This window comes from Lampris incognitus, chromosome 15, assembly GCF_029633865.1.
Source record: "Lampris incognitus isolate fLamInc1 chromosome 15, fLamInc1.hap2, whole genome shotgun sequence".
Taxonomy (NCBI): Eukaryota; Metazoa; Chordata; class Actinopteri; order Lampriformes; family Lampridae; genus Lampris; species Lampris incognitus.
This window is the reverse complement of record NC_079225.1, coordinates 7,691,731-7,707,775: the sequence shown is the minus strand read 5'-3', so window position 1 is coordinate 7,707,775 and position 16,045 is coordinate 7,691,731. Positions and strand designations below refer to the sequence as shown.

The window sequence follows — 16,045 nt, the reverse complement described above, 5'->3', positions numbered from 1 at the left end:
TAAACTGAATAATTATAATAATAAAATAACCCCACATAAACTGGTTAAAGTGCTCCCAGCAGGCTTTGGCTGAGCTGGATGGAAACATGTAGTACATTAGTGTCGTCATGTTCCCCTTCTCTTATCTTAAGTGGGGGTATTCTGAAGTGGGTTGTATGAGGTACTTACTGATAGTCATTGTGTTACCTGCAGAAGGTGGGGGGGGTCTGTGCGCTCCCAGTTTGGGGGTTCAGCAGTAGCAGCCGGCACCGAAGTTGAGGAATGTATTGCTGCAGACAGGGACACGGACAAAATGCATCAGTGCCTCTTAAGAAAAGGCTCACCTAAAATAGTAAAGTCCATTTAAGTGTGCGCTATTTTTTGAATATTTTCACCGCTGTGTCTTGCCGTCAGACGGCCATCTCATGTGGAACTACTTTCTCTCAGCCGCAGAATGTCTGTATCCCTTCGCATAAGTGCACCTATGCTGCACACGTTATTACTCCGCAGATCAGCGGAATCCGACGGACGTTCTGTGGTTAAGAGAATGTAGTTCCACGTGAAAGGGCCGTGTGACCCGTTCATGCACAACCCTGACAGCAACACTGTGTGTGTGTAACTAACACATCGCACGTTAGCGTTCTTCTTGTAGCCTGGCTACGTGTGAAGGTTAAGCACAGCAGGGGAAACCGTTCTGTGTTGTCGAGTTCACGTCGGACCCACGTCATGCTCTTTGGTGTGTGTGTGTGGGAGGGGAGCGAGACAGAGAACCTAACTAACGTTGTGGCATGCTTTTCTTACCAGCCGGGTGGGTTTTATGGCATCTGGCCTGCTCCTACTCCTCCATGCTCCTCTTGTGTCTTTGTGTTGTTGGAGTGAGTGTGGTGCTGTGCTTCAGGAGAGTGAAGGCTGCGTCGGAGGCGTGCGTGTTGTGCGGCGGACGTTTGTTAACCGGCTGGCCGACGATAACAGTAATATGGAAAATCAGGATTATCCAAGCCGATAATCGGCCATACCGGTCGGTAATAGGTCTACCCCAATAAATGTGCTATTATCCATTATTTTACACCTCCTGCTCAGTCTGCTCATCTCTGAAAGCTGCTTGTGTGTATGCCTCGCTGTCCAGCCCCCCACCTCCAGTTTGTCCAGCCCCCCACCTCCAGTTTGGCTTCTTCAGGTTAACAGTGTCACTGTGGTTGTGGTTACAGCCGTACAGTGTACTGCAGCGTTGTGGTTAGTTCAGAAGTCAAGCTGCCGGTCTTGTTTGTTGTGGCGTGGTGCTGTGAGTGTTTACAGTCACAGCACCACGCCACTCTTACCGAGTATGGTAGTACTGTGGTTATTGAAATGGCCGACTGAACGCCTTCGTCTGACTCCAAAGCTGGGGCAAGGTCTAAATTGACATATCCACAATCCAAACTACCCCTGGGTTTTTACCCAGCCTTTCAGACTTTTGAAGCAATGTGCAGGTCTCACCCAGATTTCTTTCTGTTTTTGGAGCTGCGCGTCAGGGGAAAGTCGCAGATCCTAGATGACTACAAACATGGCTGCCAGGGTGCCAAAGAAGTGTTGATATCAATACTTCTTTGGCATGCCGGTAAACAAAAAAAGACACACAAGCTGAAGATAACGCCTATTTTCATTCGTTACAGATGGGAAAATGAACACCTTTGTCAGCTGACTCAGTCTTAGCAAAACACATTAAATTGTATATAGATTGTGGCGAGAAAGTGATAAGTCCATTGCGTAGGCTAAAGGGTGTAGAGATGAAGGGAAGCAGTAAATACGTGTACACAATAATCAAAAATATTGGTGTAAACTGACAAGTCATAATCAGATTTCTCGTCGGTGTGTAAACGTACTGTGGCTGAGTTCACCGCAGTGTCATCTGGTTTCATTTGGTTTTGTGAGGATAGGTATTGTTAGCCCTGTGTTTGTGGGATATCAGGGGTACTTTGCAAAAATAAACCTCCTGAAGGAGACAGTTCTGGAGCACTGTGAAAGAGTACACAATCTGAAAGTCACTAGAAATACTCCTGTAGCACCCGAGTTCAACAAATAAATGCTACCTCTTTTCCAGCTCTGGGTTTGAGTCATAGCAGCATGATAACCCAGGTCTATGGTTGTTTGGATTAGGGTGACATTGGGGCGGTGATTGATTGCTTAACTTCCAGCATTATGTGCATCACCCTGCTTCTTTCAGTGTGCTTGCTGGCGTGGCATGACGTACAGTATAACGTCTAGGCGGACATTATAGAATAGTCTTTAGGAGTAAAACAGCCTTGTCTTACTCCTAAAGACTATTCCCTTACCCCACAAGTCATAAAAAGGAGAAGAAAGATTAAGTTGTTTTGTCTTGTTGAGAAATGATAACTATCCATCCACGTGTGATTCATGACTCTCAGCTCTCGTTCAGGATGCTCTGTGTGCTGTCTTGACCAGGTTTTGCTCTGGTTTGGGTTTTTTGCTAATGCGAGCTAGCTTGCAAGCTGAGGCAGTAAAGTGGGTTTTACTTATGAAAGAGAGTAAGAGATTCTAACGTCATACAAGCTTTACTGGTTATTATGTTTGTTAAAAACAGTTCGCATGTGGTGTACAGGTAGCGTAGTGGTCTATTACGTTGTCTACCAACATGAGGATGGGTGGTTTGAATTCCCGTGTTACCCCCGGCTTGGTCGGGCGTCCCTACAGACACAATTGGCCGTATCTGCGGGCGGGAAGCCGAACGTGGGTATGTGTCCTGGTCGCTGCACTAGCACCTCCTCTGGTCGGTCGGGGTGCATGTTCAGGGGGAGGGGGAACTGGGGGGAATAGCATGATCCTCCCACGCGCTACATCCCCCTGGTGAAACTCCTCACTGTCAGGTGAAAAGAAGCAGCTGGTGGCTCCACATGTATTGGAGGAGACATGTGGTAGTCTGCAGCCCTCCTCGGATCAGCTGAGGGGGTGGAGGAGAGACCGGGACAGCTCGGAAAATAGGGTAATCGACCAAGTACAATTGGGGAGAAAAGGGGGGGGGGGTTCGCGTTCTGCCTGCCAATGCAAAGAAATGTCAGAGGCATCATGCACCAGTAGACAGATGCATTATGGGAATGATCTGAAAGGTTAATGAACTAATTGCTTGTGCAGCACTTTGGCATATGAGGTTTTGCTTTTGGTCAGTGCTCTTCATGTGTCTGTCTATGTGCCAGGACCCATGAGAACATCTCCCACTGCTCCCAAGACTGTCCCCACTCCTCAGAGGCAGATCAGCGCAACGCCTCCCCGCAGGACCACACCTATGAGCCGCAATGGAGGAGACGCAGAGCTCCTAGAGCTTAACCAGCAGGTACCACAGCTCAAACTCTCCGCTGTTTGAACCACGTTAGGGATCTTTCCTCAAGAGCTGTATGAAGTTGCATCAGCCTGAACATATCTGCTTTTATTCTCTTATTCTGTCCTCACATATTGTGTTTCCTTTGCCTTTCTTTTTGTTCTCTTTTTGTCCTGCTGTATGTTCTATGTTTTGTAAGGTTGTTTGAGTGGTGGTGATGGGTTATCATTTACAATATTCCCCACCATCATGCTGAAGTCAGGCCAGGGCGTTAGTTAGAACTGTCACAATTATTACATCATCATCTGATCGAGATTATGTGACCTGACCGCCATCATTTTGCATAATGGTTAGAATCATTTCCATTCATTTGTATAAGAACAGCTGGATGAAAGTAACAGAAATGTCATATTTCCACCACTACTTCCACCTCGTTTTCCACCGTTTGTTGTTGGACTGGCGCTCTTTTAATGACATCATCTTGTTGTGCTGCTGGCACATGAGTGGTGAATTAGCGCCAACAAACTGTTTCTCTTGAGATGCTTATTATATAATATTCTTTAACAGTCTATAATTTCTACAATATTCTATAATCTAGAATATTCTATAGTATTCTATAATATTCTCCAATATTCTATAATCTATAATATTCTATAATATTCTGTAAATTCTATCACTAGAGTGGGGTGGGGTATGTATGAATCTATCTCTAGTGTGGAGTGGGGTATGGATCTATCACTAGTGTGGGGTGGGGTATGGATCTATCTCTAGTGTGGGGTGGGGTATGGATCTATCACTAGTGTGGGGTGGGACATGGATCTATCACTTGTGTTGGTGGGGTATGGCTCTATCACTAGTGTGGAGTGGGACATGGCTCTATCACTAGTGTGGGGTGGGATATGGATCTATCACTAGTGTCGGGTGGGATATGGATCTATCTCTAGTGTCGGGTGGGGTATGGATCTATCTCTAGTGTGGGGTGTGGTATGCATCTATCACTAGTGTGGGGTGGGGTATGGATATATCACTAGTGGGGTATCGATCTATCACTAGTGTAGGTGGGGTATGGCTCTATCACTAGCATCTGGGTGGGGTATGCATCTATCACTAGCATCTGTGTGAGGTATGGATCTAATGCTAGTGTGGGGTGGGGTATGGATCTATCACTAGTGTCAGGTGGGATATGGATCTATCACTAGTGTGGGGTGGGGTCTGGATCTATCACTAGTTCGGGGTGGGATATGGATCTATTACTAGTGTCGGGTGGGGTATGCATCTATCACTAGTGTGGGTGGGGTACGGATCTATCACTAATGTCGGGTGGGGTATGGATCTATCACTAGCGTGGGGTGGGATATGGATCTATCAGTAGTGTCGGCTGGGGTGTGCATCTATCACTAGTGTGGGGTGGGGTATGGCTCTATCACTATTGTGAGTTGGCATATGGATCTATCACTAGTGTTGGGTGGGGTATGGATCTATCACTAGTGTCGGGTGGGGTATGGATCTATCACTAGTGTGGGGTGGGGTATGGCGCTATCACTAGTGTAGGTGGGGTATGGATCTATCACTAGTGTGGGGTGGGGTGTGGATCTATCACTAGTGTGGGGTGGGATATGGATCTATCACTAGTGTCGGGTGGGGTTTGGATCTATTACTAGTGTCGGGTGGAGTATGGATCTATCACTAGTGTGGGGTGGGGTATGGATCTATCACTAGTGTGGGGTGGGGTATGGCGCTATAGTGTAGGTGGGGTATGGATCTATCACTAGTGTGGGGTGGGGTATGGATCTATCACTAGTGTGGGGTGGGGTATGGCGCTATCACTAGTGTAGGTGGGGTATGGATCTATCACTAGTGTGGGGTGGGGTATGGCGCTATCACTAGTGTAGGTGGGGTATGGATCTATCACTAGTGTGGGGTGGGGTATGGATCTATCATTAGTGTGGGGTGGGATATGGATCTATCACTAGTGTCGGGTGGGGTTTGGATCTATTACTAGTGTGGGGTGGGGTATGGATCTATCACTAGTGTGGGGTGGGGTATGAATCTATCTCTAGTGTGGGGTGGGGTGTGGATCTGTCACTAGTGTCGGGTGGGGTATGGATCTATCACTAGTGTCGGGTGGGGTTTGGATCTATTACTAGTGTCAGGTGGAGTATGGATCTATCACTAGTGTGGGGTGGGGTATGGATCTATCTAGTGTGGGGTGGGGTATGGATCTATCACTAGTGTCGGGTGGGGTATGGATCTATCACTAGTGTGGGGTGGGGTATGTATGAATCTATCTCTAGTGTGGGGTGGAGTATGAATCTATCTCTAGTGTGGAGTGGGGTATGTATGAATCTATCTCTAGTGTGGAGTGGGGTATGGATCTATCTCTAGTGTGGGGTGGGGTAGGGATCTATCTCTAGTGTGGGGTGGGGTATGGATCTATCTCTAGTGTGGAGTGGGGTATGGATCTATCACTAGTGTGGAGTGGGGTATGGATCTATCACTAGTGTGGGGTGGAGTATGGATCTATCACTAGTGTGGGGTGGGGTATGGATCTATCTCTAGTGTGGAGTGGGGTTGGATCTATCACTAGTGTGGGGTGGGGTATGGATCTATCACTAGTGTGGGGTGGGGTATGGATCTATCTCTAGTGTGGAGTGGGGTATGAATCTATCTCTAGTGTGGGGTGGGGTATGGATCTATCTCTAGTGTGGGGTGGGGTATGGATCTATCTCTAGTGTGGGGTGGGGTATGGATCTATCACTAGTGTGGGGTGGGGTATGGATCTATCACTAGTGTGGGGTGGGGTATGGATCTATCTCTAGTGTGGGGTGGGGCATGGATCTATCTCTGTTTATTCATTGGTTGCTTTTTTTGTTCGTCACACTATAGTGTTCTGTGTCTGCAGCTAAACGTTTAGGCAAATATTGTTGACAACAAAAAAGCAGTAGTCTGGGCCATTGTGTGTGTCACATGACATAGGCTTCAGGTTTTTCATGCCTTGTGTATGTCACATGACATAGGCTTCAGTTTTTTCATGCCTTGTGAGTGTCACATGACTTGGGCTTCAGATTTATCATGCCTTGTGTGTGTCACATGACATAGGCTTCAGGTTTGTCATGCCTTGTGAGTGTCACATGACATAGGCTTCAGGTTTGTCACGCCTTGTGTCTGTCACATGACATGGGCTTCAGGTTTGTCATGCCTTGTGAGTGTCACATGACATGGGCTTCAGGTTTGTCATGCCTTGTGTGTGTCACATGACATGGGCTTCAGGTTTGTCATGCCTTGTGAGTGTCACATGACATGGGCTTCAGGTTTGTCATGCCTTGTGTGTGTCACATGACATGGGCTTCAGGTTTGTCATGCCTTGTGTGTGTCACATGACATGGGCTTCAGGTTTGTCATGCCTTGTGTGTGTCACATGACATGGGCTTCAGGTTTGTCATGCCTTGTGTGTGTCACATGACATGGGCTTCAGGTTTGTCACGCCTTGTGTGTGTCACATGACATGGGCTTCAGGTTTGTCACGCCTTGTGTGTGTCACATGACATGGGCTTCAGGTTTGTCACGCCTTGTGTGTGTCACATGACATGGGCTTCAGGTTTGTCACGCCTTGTGTGTGTCACATGACATGGGCTTCAGGTTTGTCATGCCTTGTGTGTGTCACATGACATGGGCTTCAGGTTTGTCATGCCTTGTGTATGTCACATGACATGGGCTTCAGGTTTGTCATGCCTTGTGTATGTCACATGACATGGGCTTCAGGTTTGTCACGCCTTGTGAGTGTCACATGACATGGGCTTCAGGTTTGTCATGCCTTGTGTGTGTCACATGACATGGGCTTCAGGTTTGTCATGCCTTGTGTATGTCACATGACATGGGCTTCAGGTTTGTCATGCCTTGTGTGTGTCACATGACATGGGCTGCAGGTTTGTCACGCCTTGTGTGTGTCACATGACATGGGCTTCAGGTTTGTCACGCCTTGTGAGTGTCACATGACATGGGCTTCAGGTTTGTCACGCCTTGTGTGTGTCACATGACATGGGCTTCAGGTTTGTCACGCCTTGTGTGTGTCACATGACATGGGCTTCAGGTTTGTCACGCCTTGTGTGTGTCACATGACATGGGCTTCAGGTTTGTCACGCCTTGTGTGTGTCACATGACATGGGCTTCAGGTTTGTCACGCCTTGTGAGTGTCACATGACATGGGCTTCAGGTTTGTCACGCCTTGTGTGTGTCACATGACATGGGCTTCAGGTTTGTCATGCCTTGTGTATGTCACATGACATGGGCTTCAGGTTTGTCATGCCTTGTGTGTGTCACATGACATGGGCTGCAGGTTTGTCACGCCTTGTGTATGTCACATGACATGGGCTTCAGGTTTGTCATGCCTTGTGAGTGTCACATGACATGGGCTTCATTCAGGTTTGTCACGCCTTGTGTGTGTCACATGACATGGGCTTCAGGTTTGTCACGCCTTGTGTGTGTCACATGACATGGGCTTCAGGTTTGTCACGCCTTGTGAGTGTCACATGACATGGGCTTCAGGTTTATCATGCCTTGTGTGTGTCACATGACATGGGCTTCAGGTTTATCATGCCTTGTGTGTGTCACATGACATGGGCTTCATTCAGGTTTGTCATGCCTTGTGTATGTCACATGACATGGGCTTCAGGTTTGTCACGCCTTGTGTGTGTCACATGACATGGGCTTCAGGTTTGTCATGCCTTGTGTGTGTCACATGACATGGGCTTCAGGTTTGTCACGCCTTGTGTGTGTCACATGACATGGGCTTCAGGTTTGTCATGCCTTGTGTGTGTCACATGACATGGGCTTCAGGTTTGTCATGCCTTGTGTATGTCACATGACATGGGCTTCAGGTTTGTCATGCCTTGTGTGTGTCACATGACATGGGCTTCAGGTTTGTCATGCCTTGTGTGTGTCACATGACATGGGCTGCAGGTTTGTCACGCCTTGTGTATGTCACATGACATGGGCTTCAGGTTTGTCATGCCTTGTGTGTGTCACATGACATGGGCTTCAGGTTTGTCACGCCTTGTGTGTGTCACATGACATGGGCTTCAGGTTTGTCACGCCTTGTGAGTGTCACATGACATGGGCTTCAGGTTTGTCATGCCTTGTGTGTGTCACATGACATGGGCTTCAGGTTTGTCATGCCTTGTGTATGTCACATGACATGGGCTTCAGGTTTGTCATGCCTTGTGTGTGTCACATGACATGGGCTGCAGGTTTGTCACGCCTTGTGTATGTCACATGACATGGGCTTCAGGTTTGTCACGCCTTGTGTGTGTCACATGACATGGGCTTCAGGTTTGTCATGCCTTGTGTGTGTCACATGACATGGGCTTCAGGTTTGTCATGCCTTGTGTTTGTCACATGACATGGGCTGCAGGTTTGTCACGCCTTGTGTATGTCACATGACATGGGCTTCAGGTTTGTCATGCCTTGTGAGTGTCACATGAGATGGGCTTCAGGTTTGTCACGCCTTGTGTATGTCACATGACATGGGCTTCAGGTTTGTCACGCCTTGTGTATGTCACATGACATGGGCTGCAGGTTTGTCATGCCTTGTGTGTGTCACATGACATAGGCTTCAGGTTTGTCATGCCTTGTGAGTGTCACATGACATGGGCTTCAGGTTTGTCACGCCTTGTGTGTGTCACATGACATGGGCTTCAGGTTTGTCATGCCTTGTGTATGTCACATGACATGGGCTTCAGGTTTGTCATGCCTTGTGAGTGTCACATGACATGGGCTTCAGGTTTGTCATGCCTTGTGTGTGTCACATGACATGGGCTTCAGGTTTGTCATGCCTTGTGTGTGTCACATGACATGGGCTTCAGGTTTGTCACGCCTTGTGTATGTCACATGACATGGGCTTCAGGTTTGTCACGCCTTGTGTGTGTCACATGACATGGGCTTCAGGTTTGTCATGCCTTGTGAGTGTCACATGACATGGGCTTCAGGTTTGTCATGCCTTGTGAGTGTCACATGACATGGGCTTCAGGTTTGTCATGCCTTGTGTATGTCACATGACATGGGCTTCAGGTTTGTCATGCCTTGTGTGTGTCACATGACATGGGCTTCAGGTTTGTCACGCCTTGTGTGTGTCACATGACATGGGCTTCAGGTTTGTCATGCCTTGTGTGTGTCACATGACATAGGCTTCAGGTTTGTCATGCCTTGTGAGTGTCACATGACATGGGCTTCAGGTTTGTCATTCCTTGTGAGTGTCACATGACATGGGCTTCAGGTTTGTCACGCCTTGTGTGTGTCACATGACATGGGCTTCAGGTTTGTCATGCCTTGTGAGTGTCACATGACATAGGCTTCAGGTTTGTCATGCCTTGTGAGTGTCACATGACATAGGGTTCAGGTTTGTCATGCCTTGTGTGTGTCACATGACATGGGCTTCATTCAGGTTTGTCATGCCTTGTGAGTGTCACATGACATGGGCTTAAGGTTTGTCACGCCTTGTGAGTGTCACATGACATGGGCTTCAGGTTTGTCACGCCTTGTGTGTGTCACATGACATGGGCTTCAGGTTTGTCACGCCTTGTGTGTGTCACATGACATGGGCTTCAGGTTTGTCACGCCTTGTGTGTGTCACATGACATGGGCTTCAGGTTTGTCACGCCTTGTGTGTGTCACATGACATGGGCTTCAGGTTTGTCACGCCTTGTGAGTGTCACATGACATGGGCTTCAGGTTTGTCACGCCTTGTGTGTGTCACATGACATGGGCTTCAGGTTTGTCACGCCTTGTGTATGTCACATGACATGGGCTTCAGGTTTGTCATGCCTTGTGTGTGTCACATGACATGGGCTGCAGGTTTGTCACGCCTTGTGTATGTCACATGACATGGGCTTCAGGTTTGTCACGCCTTGTGAGTGTCACATGACATGGGCTTCATTCAGGTTTGTCACGCCTTGTGTGTGTCACATGACATGGGCTTCAGGTTTGTCACGCCTTGTGTGTGTCACATGACATAGGCTTCAGGTTTGTCACGCCTTGTGAGTGTCACATGACATGGGCTTCAGGTTTATCATGCCTTGTGTGTGTCACATGACATGGGCTTCAGGTTTATCATGCCTTGTGTGTGTCACATGACATGGGCTTCATTCAGGTTTGTCATGCCTTGTGTATGTCACATGACATGGGCTTCAGGTTTGTCACGCCTTGTGTGTGTCACATGACATGGGCTTCAGGTTTGTCATGCCTTGTGTGTGTCACATGACATGGGCTTCAGGTTTGTCACGCCTTGTGTGTGTCACATGACATGGGCTTCAGGTTTGTCATGCCTTGTGTGTGTCACATGACATGGGCTTCAGGTTTGTCATGCCTTGTGTATGTCACATGACATGGGCTTCAGGTTTGTCATGCCTTGTGTGTGTCACATGACATGGGCTTCAGGTTTGTCATGCCTTGTGTGTGTCACATGACATGGGCTGCAGGTTTGTCACGCCTTGTGTATGTCACATGACATGGGCTTCAGGTTTGTCATGCCTTGTGTGTGTCACATGACATGGGCTTCAGGTTTGTCACGCCTTGTGTGTGTCACATGACATGGGCTTCAGGTTTGTCACGCCTTGTGAGTGTCACATGACATGGGCTTCAGGTTTGTCATGCCTTGTGTGTGTCACATGACATGGGCTTCAGGTTTGTCATGCCTTGTGTATGTCACATGACATGGGCTTCAGGTTTGTCATGCCTTGTGTGTGTCACATGACATGGGCTGCAGGTTTGTCACGCCTTGTGTATGTCACATGACATGGGCTTCAGGTTTGTCACGCCTTGTGTGTGTCACATGACATGGGCTTCAGGTTTGTCATGCCTTGTGTGTGTCACATGACATGGGCTTCAGGTTTGTCATGCCTTGTGTTTGTCACATGACATGGGCTGCAGGTTTGTCACGCCTTGTGTATGTCACATGACATGGGCTTCAAGTTTGTCATGCCTTGTGAGTGTCACATGAGATGGGCTTCAGGTTTGTCACGCCTTGTGTATGTCACATGACATGGGCTTCAGGTTTGTCACGCCTTGTGTATGTCACATGACATGGGCTGCAGGTTTGTCATGCCTTGTGTGTGTCACATGACATAGGCTTCAGGTTTGTCATGCCTTGTGAGTGTCACATGACATGGGCTTCAGGTTTGTCACGCCTTGTGTGTGTCACATGACATGGGCTTCAGGTTTGTCATGCCTTGTGTATGTCACATGACATGGGCTTCAGGTTTGTCATGCCTTGTGAGTGTCACATGACATGGGCTTCAGGTTTGTCATGCCTTGTGTGTGTCACATGACATGGGCTTCAGGTTTGTCATGCCTTGTGTGTGTCACATGACATGGGCTTCAGGTTTGTCACGCCTTGTGTATGTCACATGACATGGGCTTCAGGTTTGTCACGCCTTGTGTGTGTCACATGACATGGGCTTCAGGTTTGTCATGCCTTGTGAGTGTCACATGACATGGGCTTCAGGTTTGTCATGCCTTGTGAGTGTCACATGACATGGGCTTCAGGTTTGTCATGCCTTGTGTATGTCACATGACATGGGCTTCAGGTTTGTCATGCCTTGTGTGTGTCACATGACATGGGCTTCAGGTTTGTCACGCCTTGTGTGTGTCACATGACATGGGCTTCAGGTTTGTCATGCCTTGTGTGTGTCACATGACATAGGCTTCAGGTTTGTCATGCCTTGTGAGTGTCACATGACATGGGCTTCAGGTTTGTCATTCCTTGTGAGTGTCACATGACATGGGCTTCAGGTTTGTCACGCCTTGTGTGTGTCACATGACATGGGCTTCAGGTTTGTCATGCCTTGTGAGTGTCACATGACATAGGCTTCAGGTTTGTCATGCCTTGTGAGTGTCACATGACATAGGGTTCAGGTTTGTCATGCCTTGTGTGTGTCACATGACATGGGCTTCATTCAGGTTTGTCATGCCTTGTGAGTGTCACATGACATGGGCTTCAGGTTTGTCATGCCTTGTGAGTGTCACATGACATAGGCTTCAGGTTTGTCATGCCTTGTGTGTGTCACATGACCTGGGCTTCAGGTTTGTCACGCCTCTCTGAACTAGTAGTGGGACTTGGTTCATGTGGACACAACGTTTATGCAGTCAGTTGAGACTGAAGATGAAACGTTTCTGTCATTAGACGTCATGTCCACATGAACTGGTCCAACCTTCTGTGCTTTTCTGACCTGGATCGTGGAGCATGCACAGAGACAAGTTGTGGAAGCTGACCAATGCATCCGGGGGGGGGGGGGGGGGGCATGATACCATTGGCTCATCTTTTACAGTATGTATAGGGTGCATCATGCTAATCAGCTTTCCTCCTGTTTGACCTGCTCTCTCTCTCTCTCTCTCTCCGTCTGGGTCCTTTGCCTCCTGGTTCCTGCCCTCTGCTGACCGGGCCAGCTGTTGGACCTGAAGCTGACCGTCGATGGTCTGGAAAAGGAGAGGGACTTCTACTTCGGTAAGCTGAGAGACATTGAGCTGATCTGCCAGGAAAACGAAAGCGAAAATAGCCCTGTTCTCAGCAAAATCATGGACATACTGTACGCCACAGAGGTAAAACACCCTCCTCCCTGACACACACACACACACACCTGTCATCGCCTAGCTAAGTTCATTAGTATGTGATGAGTGAATGCTGCCAAAGTCAATGTCCACCTGTGCCGTAAATGTGTGCATGTTTGCTGTGTAAGACTTTGCGAGACACTTAAAATACAGGATTATCCCTTTAAGTAATCACACTGTATGTGTCCGTTACGGTCAGTTGTCATCCTGTATATGTGTAAGCCAGGGTCAAGGAATTCATTCTCTCTCCAGTCACAGTTGTAAAAGTGACCATACTTAGAGGATGGTTATTCCTGCACTGGGTTTAGTCCCCTGTGTGGCTGAACTGTGTGGCTGACTTGTGTGGCTGAGCTGTGTGGCTGACTTGCGTGATGAATCAGAGCTTAACTAGAGAACGCTGCATGACATGAGGAAGTTTGGATTGGCTCTCCAAATGACTCGTGTGCTGTACCTCGTTCTACAATATATTGACTTTACACCTTCTTCTCCAGGAGGGCTTTGCACCACCAGAGGATGAAGAAATTGATGAGGGGCCACATGGAGACCAGGAGGAATACTGAACCCTCCTCTCTCGCTCAGCATCTGTCAGACTTGTCCACTCCCTCTCCCCATGTCTCACCTGCTCATGATTGTCATCTTCCCCCTCTTTTTTACTATCTCCCCTCATTCTCATGTACTCCCTGCGGCTGTCAGTATACACATCATGACTCTGTTGCACAGCCTTGCTTCCCAGACTCCTGCTAGCAGAGGACACTTAACCCAGACCGGTCTGGAACGGGGCTTTGCAGCCCGGCTTGCCTAAATCACCACATTCTAATCTGTTTCAAGAGGGGACAGCTGCATGGCAGGACTAGTTTGGCCTGGCAAGACGTAGTCCTGTACGGGCTAGTCTGTACATGGTTGTAGATGTATGAAGTAAGTATACAGGGTTCCAGCCCTGGCAGCCCGAGCCAGCAGTGCTCTCTACTCATTTATTGAAATACTTGCCGAGGTAGGGCAGATATCTTTACCATGCACGCTGAGATGTGACCATACAAATATACCTACATGCACGGCACGGCACACACTCACACACACACACACACACACACACACACACACACTAGACACACACAAGTGGGCTCTCTGCAGTGTTTGTGGACAGTGGTCCATCTGGATGCAGGTTATCATTTGATCATTTCCAGGCTTCCTGTCTGGAGACGTGACAGAGGGTTGCTACACACTCTGAGCTTCTGTTGTCCGTGTCCACAAAGCCAGCAGCCATATCAGCCACACCGTACACCAGAGTCCCGGCTCCCAGGGCAGACAACACTAGGTGCTGCTATCCATCAGCACGGCCCACTGCAGTCTTGCTTCCTGTGTCCACACGTATTTATTAAGCAGCCTGAAGTATTTATCTTTTTATTTATTTATGATTTTTTATCTGGTCTTTACACTTGCACTTCCTCAGAAGAGAACATGTTTTTGATTTGGGGAAAGTCTTGCACTAATATTAGCAGAACCATCTGACTGGAACCTTCTAGAAGGCCAGCATGCAGTGGCTGGCTGCAGCTGGACAGCTACAGTTAAATGCAATTTTATACGTTTAGATTTGTTGTTTTAAATATCCAGATGTGTTGTTTGCATTTGATGGTGCAGTGGCGTGCAGGAAGTCAATGTGAAATGTATTTATAGAGCAGGCTGCAGAAATGTCAGTCCTGCGAACAGACACAGACGGACGGACGACAGACACCACTTCATTACTAATGTCTGACTGTTATTTGAGTTGAAGTGATTTTAGCTGCTATCTCTGTATTGTTTTCACTTGCCCTATTTCATCGGTTGAGTTTGGATATGCTGCATAGCTGTGTCACATGCTAGTGTCACATGCTAGTGTCACATGCTAGTGTCACATGCTAGTGTCACATGCTAGTGCCACATGCTAGTGTCACATGCTAGTGCCGCATGCTAGTGCCACATGCTAGTGTCGCATGCTAGTGTCACATGCTAGTGTCACATGCTAGTGCCACATGCTAGTGTCACATGCTAGTGTCACATGCTAGTGTCACACGCTAGTGTAACATGCTAGTGTAACATGCTAGTGTCACATGCTAGTGCCGCATGCTAGTGTCGCATGCTAGTGTCACATGCTAGTGCCACATGCTAGTGTCACATGCTAGTGTAACATGCTAGTGGCTGCCAGGAACTAGCGGGTCTGAGACATGTTGATGGACAGCACAGCGTGTTTCTGTTGACTGACATCATCACAGAGAGCAGGCCATCCCTCCCTCTTTCTCTCTCCCTCTCTCTCACTCGCCCTCTCTCTCTGTCTCTCTCACTCGCCCTCCCTCTCTGTCTCTCCCTCCCTCTCGCTCTCTCTCTCTCCCCCTCTTGCTCTTCCTCCCTCTCTCTCCCTCCTCCCTCTCCCTCGCTCTCTCGCTCTCACTGCTTGTGTCCTCGGCAGCCGTGTGATAAACTTACATCATTTGGAGTTGTTGCAATACTGAAATAAAGGTCTGGGGTTCAGTATCAACGGGGATGCTGGCTGTGGTCTTTTTCTCCTAGTGAACAACACCCACACACACACCACACACACACACGCACGCACCACACACACACACACACACGCACATACCACACACACACACACATCGCACTAGCATGTGGTATCAAGTTAACAACACACACGTCACAGGGTGTGTAGTAAACAACACACGTCACCAGGGTGTGTAGTAAATAACACACGTCACAAGGTGTGTAGTAAATAACACATGTCACAGGGTGTGTAGTAAACAACACACAGGTCACAGGGTGTGTAGTAAACAACACACACGTCACAGGTTGTGTAGTAAATAACACACGTCACAGGGTGTGTAGTAAACAACACACGTCACCAGGGTGTGTAGTAAATAACACACGTCACAAGGTGTGTAGTAAATAACACATGTCACAGGGTGTGTAGTAAACAACACACAGGTCACAGGGTGTGTAGTAAACACAAACGTCACAAGGTGTGTAGTAAATAACACACGTCACAGGGTGTGTAGTAAACAACACACGTCACAGGGTGTGTAGTAAACACAAACGTCACAAGGTGTGTAGTAAATAACACACACGTCACAGGGTGTGTAGTGAACAACACACACGTCACCAGGGTGTGTAGTAAGCAACACA

The 16,045-nt window shown here is 48.1% G+C and overlaps 1 protein-coding gene across 1 annotated transcript in view; it reads left to right on the top strand.

The window, feature by feature from the left end:
• mapre3b (microtubule-associated protein, RP/EB family, member 3b) overlaps positions 1-15,230 on the top strand; it is a 28,308-nt gene extending 13,078 nt beyond the window's left edge. Inside the window, exons 6-8 of the mRNA XM_056294493.1 lie at positions 3,171-3,307; positions 12,731-12,883; positions 13,384-15,230. Of these exons, the coding sequence (XP_056150468.1) occupies positions 3,171-3,307; positions 12,731-12,883; positions 13,384-13,452 (359 nt within the window). The 3' untranslated portion in view covers positions 13,453-15,230. The remainder of the gene's footprint in view (positions 1-3,170; positions 3,308-12,730; positions 12,884-13,383) is intronic.
• The last annotated feature ends 815 nt before the right edge of the window (positions 15,231-16,045 follow it).